Source organism: Equus asinus, chromosome 2 (assembly GCF_041296235.1).
Source record: "Equus asinus isolate D_3611 breed Donkey chromosome 2, EquAss-T2T_v2, whole genome shotgun sequence".
Lineage (NCBI taxonomy): Eukaryota > Metazoa > Chordata > Mammalia > Perissodactyla > Equidae > Equus > Equus asinus.
In genome coordinates this window covers 127,909,207-127,921,820 of record NC_091791.1, presented here as the reverse complement: position 1 = coordinate 127,921,820, position 12,614 = coordinate 127,909,207, and the positions used below count along the sequence as shown (strand labels likewise).

At 34.0% G+C, this 12,614-nt stretch overlaps 1 protein-coding gene across 3 annotated transcripts in view; it reads left to right on the top strand.

Annotated features, from left to right (window-relative positions):
* Nucleotides 1-12,614, top strand: part of ARIH1 (ariadne RBR E3 ubiquitin protein ligase 1) — a 188,376-nt gene that overhangs the window by 30,037 nt on the left and 145,725 nt on the right. Inside the window, exon 2 of one of the 3 annotated variants that reach the window (XM_014849716.3) lies at nucleotides 227-294. The exons of the other annotated variants lie outside the window; for them this stretch is intronic. Coding sequence (XP_014705202.2) covers nucleotides 227-294 — 68 coding nt within the window. The remainder of the gene's footprint in view (nucleotides 1-226; nucleotides 295-12,614) is intronic. 3 annotated transcript variants of the gene reach the window in all.

Here is a 12,614-nt window from a genome sequence, read left to right as displayed (position 1 = left end):
TCTACTTGAAAAAAGGGAATAATATGGAAATCAAGAATAGTTTGTTTGGGTATGTGTATGGGAGGGTTGCAGACCTGAAGTTCAGGTATTTTATACTATAGAATATAGGTAGATATGTTTTCTTCTGGTTTTCCCCTCCCCTTTATATACCTTGGTTTTAATTTTTATCAAATCTATCTGGCCTTTGCCGCTGTGGCCCATTGATCTGTCCATCTGTCTGTTACAGTGCATATTGGGTACTTCCAGAAGTATGAATTCAGTGATGCAAAGGACAGGCGGGCTGCAGCAGCAAAGGTAGGACAGAATCATTACAAAGACAAGTCATTAAACACACATGTGTGCGCACATATTCGCACCAAGTACTTCATTATTTAAGGGCACACCATTTATCTTGTAAATTTTTATGGAAAGCCTGTTCTGACATGACAGATTTGACATATCTATTTATAAAGGGCACAGTTTTACTATTTTTTAAACCAGAAGCTTACTTGGCACTTAGGCAACAAAATAAATTGGCATTTGCCACTGTCTTTTATTAAAATGCTGAATAATCAAAGAAGTGATTAAATGGAGGATATTAATGATATTTGCTTGATTCATGGACCTGGTTGATTTTCAGAAACTATGATGACAAAGGATCCCATTTGTAAAACTGTGGGAGGAAAAGCAGCAGGAAGGATAGATTGATCTGGCCATATGTGTATATTTATATGTTAATATTTATATATCCACTTCTGGAATATTTGATGGAAATAATGTAAGTCTTCCAGGTTTCTTATTAACTTCTGTAAGGAAACTTAAGGATTTCTGTTTAAATATTTGTACTATTTACTTAGATATTTGTATCCATTTACTTGCTAAATAATAGCAGTTATAGTAGCAATTCCTGGCTTCTTTCTTTCTTTTTTCAAATGCTAGGTTAGAATGGGAGAGCAATAGGATTTTTAAACTGTATCCTAAGACCTAAATCACAGGCAAGTTTTAAGAACTTTGGCAATACAGTGTAAACATGGAAGGCTTATGTATGATATGATAAAGTGTTAGATTGCTTATTTATATTGTAGTATTGGCTGTATAATATGGGGGGATAGCTGAGTGATACAGATATTGGCATCATTTTCTATGCTGTTATGCTTCCAAAAGAAAGGGACTGTGTTTTTCTAAATAGGTTAATTCGGTGCTTCTCAAGACTTCCAAAATGAAAAGACAGATGAAAATTCCTGTTTGGTTTTCAGTGAAGGTTGCTGGTTTTTCAAAATGACTGTGAAACCTAAGATCTTAATTATGTGCAGCCTAAATTCTGGCCCAAAAGGCTGATGTTAGTAGTTAATACTTTAATAAACGCTATATACTATATTTGAGGAGATCTAGTTTACTCTAAGTTTCTTGATAGTGGAAATCTATTTTGAAGTGAAGCATCAGTGGTATACCATAGTAGAGGTATTTTGAATTAATACTGTTAAAACAAGATGTTTTGTTGTGTTTAAGATGGCTTTTGTTTTGGTCTTGGAAACCTTTTTGGTTAACTTTTTTTACTTTCGTATTTCATATTTAGCACCTTCTTTCAAATGTATTTTAGGTATTTCATGGTCTGGATAGATCATAAATCACTTTTTCCATTTTATAGTGTGGCAATATTAAAGTGAATATTAGTCATGCATCTATAATTACTTCAATATTGTCAGATCTGGCAGTCCAACTCAATAGAAAGCAAAATAGTTCTAAAATTTTAGAGACCCAGGTTCTTTCTAATTCTGACTCTGCCACTATTGACATTTCAGAAGTAACTGCTACTTTCGGTTTTCTCCTTTCTAAAATGCATATTCGTGGTACCTTTATAAAATTTGGTTAATCTGTGTCTTTATGAAAAGAGATTCTTAGTAAGGAGGTTAAGATGGGAACTGTTCAACTGGATCTAAATCATTGCTAAGTTTTGGGGTTTTTTTAAAGTAGTATTTTCTTATGTCAATAAACTTTAATCTACAATTGAAATGTTTTATTTTAGGAAAAAATAATGAATTATAGTTGTGGTCTTTCCCACTTCCTGCTCCAATTCCACTTTATTCTGCAAGTTACCATTTTTTCCTTCAACAGCGTACTATGTGTTTAACAATTGTACAGTATTTTCTAATATGACCATATCAGTTTATGATTTTCCCTATTGTGGGACATTTTGTTCATTCTGTATTGTGTGTCTCCTTCCTTTCCATCCCTTCCTTTTCCTTTCTTGTTCTATCCTAACTTTGGAAGTGGGCTTGCTGGACTTTGGGTATAGAGATTTACAGTTTGTATAAATAAAACTTTTCAAAAAAGGTTATTGAGTTTATCTTTGCACCAACAGTGTATGAACTATCATTTTTTCTATGCTTGTGCTGATACTTTTAAGAATCTTAACATTTTTATTAGTCTGATAAAATATTACTTGATTGTTTTAACATTTCTCTGAATTGCCTTTTTGTATCCTTTGCACCTTTTCTTAATGAGTTCTTAATGTATGATAGTTATTGTAGCTCTTTTCTCCAATCTATTATTTGTTTTTAAAAAAACAGTAATACGTGGTATGTGGTAACAGATGAAAAAGTAGAGCTGTTATGTCTCCAGATGTTTGCATTTCTAACTTTAACTAATATACCTCTTTCCTTTCCATCACCTTTTGCCATAATCTCTTTCCTCTTCCTTGCTTTCCTTACCTTTGAGACTCCCATCTTATACCATCTGTACTTTTATGTTATCATAACCCTTCATCTTGACAGTCCAAGCAGTGTATTAGGATTATTATTACTATTTTTTTTTTGTACTAGGCCTAATGTCAAATGCTCTGGACCTTCCTGAGGACAATGCTTCTGGTATCAAGGTCATTTGGATTGTATTTATACTCATTCTGGAGCCCTCCATTCTGCTTTACTAATCAGGATGCCCTTCCCACTAACACTAAGCCTCTTGTATAGCTATTAGCCATGAACTTTGCATCACTGTATTCCTGGGTTGGAGCCTCTGTTTCTTAGATCCGTGTCTTTTTCTTGATCTAATCTCATTTTGCTGGACTGTATCCTTAATTTAACTCCTACATAACTTTTCTTAGAATATTACTCATGGTGGCCCTGATAATGTCTTTAATTTGCCTTCGAATTTGGTTGCTAGATTCGCTAGCTGGAAAACTTGATAGTGGAATGTTTATGAAAGAGTTTGCTTTCTACACTCAACTGTCTAATACCACTCTGGTTCTTGCTTCTTTTTTTGTTCTTAAGTTTGTTTTTTTTTTAAGACTTTTTTCCCCCTTAAGTTTCAGCTTTTTCTCTTTATTGTTGATGTTCTGAGGAGTTGAGAAAGTGTGAGTCTTTTGATTAATTGTGTTGGGCCCTTAGTGAACTCTTTCAACTGGAAGACTTGCGTCCTTTTAAAGCTTTGGGAAATTAACTTATAATACTGCTTTGGTAATTGCCTTCCCTCTGCTCTCTTTCTGGAATTCCTGTTAGTTAATTGTTAGAATCAATGGATAGTAGCTTAAATAAAAGCAATAGAAAAATTTTATAAGAAAGATTGGGGGGAGGCTGCATGTAGGAATGCTAAGTCTTCATCTTTCACAAGGAAGGTGATAGTATCTAAAATGGAAAGATAGTAACTATCTGAGCATAAGCATATTATTTAGGATAAATGTAAGTACCAGAAGAAATAGCTAAAAGAATTTAAAATGGTTGCCTCAGAGTGTTGGAAATCAGTAGCGACTTGAGATGTGGCAAAAATTATTGCTAAACCTTGATGTTATTATTAACTTCTAAAACTATGCACATACAGGAAATTTTTAAAAATTTAAAACAGTGATGAAGTGCAATCCCATTGTCAAAGGTCTACATTTAGTGATATTTTCACTCTTTAAAATCCCCTCAGCAAATATATATGGAAATGTTCTTAGTCCATGTGTTCATTATAAGCCTTTAAGAAGGGAAAAAGATTCCAGTTGTTTATGTCACGTTTCATTTTCGTCTCTTAATCGTTGAGCTGTGTATTTTGAGAAAAATTAGCAAGAGATGTACTAGAGATGTACATGGCCTGTTACTGCTTGGTTATAACTTTTTTTAAACGATACAGGAGTATTTTAGTGCCTATTTCAAAGTCATTTGGATTTATGACTACTTTTTGAGCTTTGAAGAAATCTACAATGGCTTTTTCTTTAAATGGGGTTTTTCTTGGAAAATGGTTTGTGAGATACAAATTTACTTAAATAAAACTTCCACACTTTTTAAATAAAATAAGACTATGGTTTTCAAATAATCTCACTTATGTTATACTCTTGTACCAAATTTTGTATACCATATATACATATATAAAGTATGAGTAAGTAACAAGTAGGCAGTGAATTGCTAATCAGAATTGTACCACTTAGTGATGGTATGAGTAAGTAACAAGTAGGCAGTGAATTGCTAATCAGAATTGTACCACTTAGTGATGGGTGTTTTGAATTGCTGTGGTTGGAATGGAAGGATATTAGTTAAAAGATAAGGTTTGAGAAAGTACGAGTTCAAATACTGTTAAAATTCGTTACTATTAAGTAGTAGTTGGGGATGTATATATATTTCTTTTTCTAAGTCCCTCCAGAGGAAGAGATAATCACTTACAAGACTTCTTAACAATGTTCACTTGACAGAACTAATTTAATTCTTGTATGCTTTGTTTTCATAGTTTGAAGATGGCTAGTGGTTGTGTTAAGTGAAGTGGATGGTACCTTGAAGTCACTCAGATGTTTGGTTTACTTCTTACTTTTTTAATCTGTAGGATTTTTCCTCCCTCAAGGAATAGCCAGTTAGGGCACCAAGACTCAAGAAAATCATGTCTGAATGGGGCCTGATGTAATGGTCAAGGTTTAATACTAGGGTTGTGTTTGTTGGAGGTGACTTGGCTGTTGATAAAGTAGATGCTAAAGCATATAGTGCTATTTAAAGTCTTGAGTTTGTTTTTCTGATATTAAATAGAAGTTTTATCTTACATATTTTTTCTACTGTTTATATAAATATGTCCCTTCCATCACCTGCCCCTTATGGTTTGCAGTTGAACTTTTACAGAATAAGTCAAATGATTATACACAGTGATAGTATCTTCCTTCCATTTACAGAAAGATTTTATTTATTTTATTAAATTCTAATTAAACTCTTGACATTCTCTAAAGGTGAAATCTTTGACTCTCCAAATTTGAGATGTCATAGAATGAAGTAATTTCCTTCATAAAATGCATGTATGAGGGCAAATAAAGAACAGCAAAGCCATTTGAGTGTTATTATTAATGGATAGTTGGCTAAGTGCGTTCATTAACAACTTTTGGTACATCAAGATTACATTTGTGGTTCAGATGCTTATCTCAGAAAAATTTCAAGTAAAGTATCATGGATCTACAGAATTATAGTGGATCAAAACTTATCAGTATTAAGTTTTGTTTTAAATAATCTACAAGGGTAGAGAGTGAAAAGTGTGAAATTCTTGGTAATCTTCCAGAAAATATCTTCAATGGGAAAGCCTCTCAAGAACCTTACCCTCGACATTTTTCCTTTCTCTTTTACCTTCCTTTTCCTGAGAGTAGCTTAGAAGTAATATTCAGAACTGAAAACTTTTGAGGATTAGTGTTGTTTAGTTGTAAATTCTTTTTAAATGCATATATCTTTTAAGCCATATGGGAATTCTGTGATTGTCTTTCTCAGCCCTGCAAGTACCTCTCTGTATTGCTAGGCTAGAAAGCCAAAACTTTTCTTGGGCTATTTTGCATTTAGGGTTTTGGATGTGAAATAGTTGCTGGCAATTAGGTAAATGTGTGTGCAAGAGATTTGAAAGGAGTTCATCTTTCTTCCCTTTTCTGCTCCCCCTTTATTTTGTTGGGTTGCGTTATCAAGAGATATTTGTGGCAAAGGCAGCAGCTAGACTGTTTTGTTGTGTACATCACCTAGCTTCATGGGTATCTTAGGCCATTTCCCCATACTGTTGTCATTGGATATTATCAGTTTTTAAGATCTTAGCCATTGTGGTAGGTTAAAAACATGCATTATATTAAGGAGATTGAGTATTTTTTTTGTTTTTTCAGCCAATTCTGTGAATTCATAAATTCTTCATTTTTTTGTTGGATTATTTGTCTTTGATGGATGAGTATGTTTGCTTATTTACCTTTTGTTGTCGGTGTTGGAGGTATTTCTTTCTGTAATAAATTTTTGTACTTTAGGGCTTTTGGGTTTCTAATATTACTTAAGAAGTCATTACAAAACAATAATCTATAAAATTTGGATCATGAGCAGCTCTCTTGAGTTCCTAGATTAAGCAAGATAGATATGATATAGAAACATGAGTCCTTTCTTGTCGGAAAATCATCAAACTGAGTTTTGAGATGAAGTCTATAATCTATTTAATTGTTTCAGATCAAATTCTGAGATAAATAAGCTAGTCTTTGGATTCCTTTCTATGTATGTTAATTGGAATAAAAAACTTTTTTTTCTTGCTGTTGCATCTTAGACTACTCTTTTTGTATTATAAAACCCATTCATGAGGCCGGCTGAGTGGTTAAGTTCACGTGCTTTGCTTCGGTGGCCCTAGAATCCTAGGTGGGGACATGGCACCGCTCATCAAGCCATACTGAGGCAGTGTCCCACATAGCACAACCAGAAGGACCTACAACTAGAATATACAACTGTGTAGTGGAGGCTTTGGGGAGAAGAAGGAGGGGGGAAAAAAAGAAGAAGAAGAAGATTGGTAACAGATGTTAGCTCAGGTGCCAATCTTAAAAAAAAAATTAAGAACACCAATAAGAATAGGATGAAGAGACTTTATTTCAACCAAGAGCTTGAACTGACTCTCCATTAAACTAATTATAAATTTTGGTAGCACACATAGGTGGATTTCTCTCCTTTGACCAGACCCCATCCTAAAGCAATGAAATCAGAATCTTTGAGGGGGGTGCTACAGGCATAAACGTTTATAAACTTTCCCTAATATTCAGATCCTGTCAGCATGTTTTATCTTGGATTGAGTCATTTACCTCTCTAACCTCATCTGTAAAATGTAAGTATTGCTTACCTTGTATAAAGTATTGATGTGAGGATTAAATGAAATATAAAATGCCTGGCACCGAATAATTTCACATTTGTGCTCCTTTTGTTCAGCATTGCCTTTTTGACACTCGTACTTTTTTTTTTTTTTTTTAAAGATTTTATTTTTTCCTTTTTCTCCCCAAAGCCCCCGGTACATAGTTGTATATTCTTCGTTGTGGGTTCTTCTAGTTGTGGTATGTGGGACGCTGCCTCAGCGTGGTTTGATGAGCAGTGCCATGTCCGCGCCCAGGATTTGAACCAACGAAACACTGGGCCGCCTGCAGCGGAGCGCGCGAACTTAACCACTCGGCCACGGGGCCAGCCCCTTGACACTCGTACTTTTAATAGTCAGAATGCCATTATAGGTGCTCCAGTGCAGGTTAGATTACTTTTGTAATTTAATATTTCAATTTTATATTGTAATTTATATGCAATAAAATTTATACTTTTGGGTGTACAATTCCATGAGTTTTGACAAATATCTAGAATTGTGTAACCACCACCACAGTTAACTTAGACAACAGTTGCATCTTTACCCTCTAAAAATTCCCTGCTTCTGCCCTATTTGTCCCCCTTGACCCCCCAACCATTTGTACACCATCCCTGTAGTTTTGCCTTTCTACTGTGTCATATAAATGGAATCATACAATATGCAGCCTTTTGAGGCTGGCTTCTTCCACTTAGAATTTGCATTTGAGATTCATTCATATTGTTGTATGTATTAATAGTTCTTTTTACTCCTGAGTACTATTTCATTGTGAGGACGCACCACAATTTCTTTATCCATTCCCCAGTTGTGGAACATTTGGACTATTTCCAGTTTTTGCTAGATATGCATAAAGCTGTTATAAACATTTTCATATAGGTTTTTAGGTGAACATAAGTTTTCATTTCACTTGGGTAAATTCCTAATGGTGAGATTTGGGGTTGTAGTAAATTATGTTTAACTTCATAAGAAACTGCTAAACTTCTTCTTATCGGTTCTACTGTTTGGCATTCCCACAGCAATGTATGAGAATTCCAGTTGCACCACATAATCTGAAGCATTTGGGATTTCAGATTGGTTTCCCCCTCTCCCTCACACACATTCTAATAGGCATGTGGTGGTAACATTGTGGCTTCAGTTTGTGGGTCCAGAATAACTAATGATGTTGAGCATCTTTTCATTTGCTTTTTCATGTCTCTATAGATTTTCTTTGGTGAAGTGCCTGTTCAAATCTTGTGCCTATTTTTAAAATTGGGTTTTTGTTTTCTTGCAAGGTTTCAAGTGATTTTTGAAATATATATTCTAGATACGAATCCTTTGTCAGATACGTGATTTGCATATGTTTTCTCCCAGTCTTTGGCATGTCTCTCCATTTTCTTAACAGTATTTTTTTCGTTTTGGGGAATTCCAACTTATCAGTTTTTCTTAGGGATTGTACTCTTGATATCTTATGTAAGAACTATTTGCCTAACCCAAAGTCCCAAAGATTTTCTTCTAGTAGTTTTAGTCTTATGTTTTACTTTTAGGTGTGATCCATTTTGAATTTTACGTAGTCTGAGGTATAGGTTAAAGTTGATTTTTTAAAAATATAGATGCCTTAATTATTCCAGCACTGTTTGTTGAAAAGACTGTTTTTCTGCATTGAATTGTTTTATACTTTTGTAAAAAATCACTTTTCCATATTTGTGTGGATCTATTTCTGGTTTCTGTTCTGTTCCTTTGATCTGTGTATCTATGCTTTTGCCAGTACTGTAGCTTTAATAGTTTATTTTGAAATCAAGTGATATTCTTTTCAGAATTATTTTGGCTGTTCTAGTTTCCTTGCTATTTCATATAAGTTTCGAAATAATTTTGTCAGTATCTACCAAAAAATCTTACTGGGATTTTGATTAGTATTGAGTTTAATCTGTAGATCAATTTGGGAAGAATTAATATTTTAACCACATTGAGTCTCCCAACCCATGAAGATAGTATAAGCCTTCATTTATTTAGGTCTTTTTTGTTTGCTTCATCAGTATTTTGCAGTTTTCAGCATACAGATACTTCACATACTATGTTAAAGTTTTGCCTAAATAGTTCATATTTTGGTGCCCTTATAAATGGTGCTTTAAAAATTTTTTTGTTTCCAGTTATTCATTGCTAGTATATAAAAATATGGGTGATTTATATATGTGTGTGTATATATCTATATATATATATAAACATGTATGTCTTGCTAAACTCATTTATTAGTTCTAGGAACTTTTTTGTAGATCCATGGAATTTTCTACATAGACGCTTGTGTCATCTGTGACTAGAGACAGTTTTATTGTTTGCTTTGTACTCTCTATGCCTTTTATTTATTTTTCCTGCTTTACTGGATTTGTAAGACTTCCAGTACACTGTTGAATAGGAGAGTGAAAATGACGTCCTTGCCTTGTTCCATATCTTAGGGGAAAAGCATATAGTCTTTCATCATTAAGTATGATGTTAGCTGTAATTTTTTTTAATAGATTACCAAGTCAAGGAAGTTCCTTCTATTCCTAATTTTCTGGGAGTTTTTATGAGCACTGGATGTTGAATTTTGCTACTTTTTCTGCATCCTGTTAATATGATCCGGTGGTTTTTCTTCTTTAGGCTGTTAATATGATCAATTAACATTTATTAGTTTTTTGAATGTTTAATCAGCCTCGCAACACTGGGATAAATCCACTTTGTTGTAGTGAATTATCTTTTTTATATATTACTGGATTTGATTTCCTTACATTTTGTTGAGGATTTTTACATCTTTGTTCATGTGGTAGTTTCTTGTAATGTCTTTGTCTGATTTTGATACCAAGGAAGTGTTCCCTCCTCTTCTGTTTTCCAGAAGAGAAATTGTGTAGAATTGATACTTTGGGATTCCTTAAGTGATTGGTAGAATTTACCAGTGAAACCATTTGGCTTGGGCCCTCTTCGTGGAAAGGTTTCAACTACTCATTTGGTTTGTTTCATAGATGTAGGAATATTCATGTTACCTGTTTCTTCTTCAGTGAATTTTAGTAGTTTATATCTTTTAAGGAACTTGGTCGGTTTCATCTAAGTTGTGAATTAATGGGCAAAGAGTTATTTGTAGTATTCTTTTACTATCCTTTTAGAGTCTATAAGATCTGTACTGATATTTCACTCCTTGATTTCTAATGTTGGCCATTTGTGTCTATCTTTTTAATGTTTATTAGTCTTTACTAAAGTTCTTTTGATCTTTAGTACCAGCTTTTGATTTCATTTGTTTTCTCTTGTTTTTCTGTTTTCAATTTCATTGAAATTGACTTCTGCTCTTTATTTCTTTCTGCTTGCTTTGGGTTTAGTTTCCTTTTTTATAAAAGCATTTGTGACCATTCTTTGTTTCTTAATAAGCATTTAATGCAAAATTTCCCCTTAAACAATGTTAGCTACATCCTGCAAGTTTTATGTTGTATTTTCATTTTTTTCAGTTCAAGATGTTTTCTAATTTTCTTCAAGACTTCCTCTTTGACCCTTGGGTTATTTTGTAGGTGATTTAATTTACAGATAGTCTGTCTGCTTGTTCAGTGGATTGCTGAGAGAGGAGTGTTGAAATCTCCAAGTATAATTCTGGGTTTGTTTATTTTTCTTTTAGTTCCTTCAGTTTTTGCTTTGTGTATTATGAGGCTTTGTTGTTAGGTAAATAATTTAAACATAATTTAAGGCTATGTTTTCTTGGTGAATTGACCTTTTTACCATTGTGAGATTTTTCTTTTATCACTAGTAGTTTTTCTTGTTCTGAAGTTTACTTTATGTGATAGAAATATAACCACTGCAGCTTTCATTTGATTAGTGCTTTGCATGATATATCTTTTCCCATCCTTTTACTTTTAGTCTCTATATATCTTTACATTGAAAAATGAATTGTTGTGGCCGGCCCCGTGGCTGAGTGGTTAAGTTTGCATGCTCCGCTTCGGCTGCCCAGGGTTTCGCCGGTTTGGATCCTGTGCGCGGACATGGCACTGCTCATCAGGCCATGCTGAGGCGGCGTCCCATATGCCACAACTTGAAGGACCCACAAGTAAAAAAATATATACAACTGTGTACCCAGGGGCTTTGGGGAGAAGAGGAAAAAATAAAAGAAAAAAGAAAAAAAAGGATTGTTAATAGACAACATATAGTTTTGCCTTTAAAAAAAAACTAAGCTGTCTCTTTCTTTTTATTTTCATTTAGCAGCATAAAGAATTGACATAACATTATATTAGTTTCAGGTATACAGCATAATGATTCAATATTTGTATAGCTGTCTCTGTCTTTTAAACGGCTTTCTTTTTTTATTATTTGCATTTAATGTCATTATTAAGGTGGTTGGATTTAGGTCTTTTAAATTCATTTCTCTTTGTTCCTCCTTTTCTGCCTTCTTCTGGATAGAAATTTTTAAAATATTCCACTTTATATATGTATTGGCTTTTTTAGCCATTATCTCTTGGTCTTTTTTTTAATGGTTGCCCTAGAGATTATAATATAAATATTTAACTTCACATTCTACTTAGAATTAATATTTTACCACTCCAAGTTAAGCATAGAAGCCTTACAACTATATGGATGACTTTTCCCCCAGTTCCTTTATGTTGCAGTTGTCATAAGTGTTATAGCTATCCATGGTGGACTAGTGGTTAAGAGTCAGCACTCTCATTGCCACAGCTGGGGTTCATTTCCCAGTCAGGGAGCCACACCACATGTGTGTTGGTTGTCATACTGTGGTGGCTGTGTGTTGTGATGCTGAAAACTATGCCACCGGTTTTTCTAATACCTGCAGGGTCTCTCATGGTGGGCCTGTTTCAGCGGAGCTTCCATACTAGGCAGATAGGAAGAAAGACCTGGCCACCCACTTCTGAAAACATTGACTATGAAAACCTTATAAATAGTAGTGTAGCATGGGCTAATACAGCGCTGGAAGTTAAGAGGATGTCACGGAAAAATGGGCAGGGTTCTGTTCTGCTGTACACGGGGTCACTAGAAGGTCAGAATTGACTCCGTGGCACTAACAACAAATGTATACATTTAACCCTTCACAACACTAGCAACGTATGTGTTACATCTATATACATTTAACCCTTTCCCTCGTCATGACATGTTATAATTTTTGGTTTCAGCAATTTTATATGTTTTCAAGAACATAAGAGAAGAAAAAATAGTCTGTAATATTTACCCATTTACCATTTCTGTTCTTCCTTCTTTCCTGAAGTTCCAAGTTCCCCGCTGATATCATTTCTCTTCCACCTGAAGAACTTCTTTTAGCATTTCCTTTAGAGCAATTTGGCTGACAGTGAGTTCTTTTACTTTTCTTTTTTCTGAGAATATCTTTGTCTCCATTCCTGAACCGTACTTTCACTGAATATAGAATTCTAGGCTGACAGCTTTTGATATTATCCCAGAAGGCCCTGAGAGACTGCTCTTTTTCTAAAAAAATATTTCTTCTGTTGTTATGATTGGAAAATTTTCTATTGATATATCTTTAAATTCACTGAGTCTTCTGTCATCTTCTTTGGTATTGAGCCCATCCAGTGAACTTTGTGTTTTTTAGTTCTAAAATGTCCATT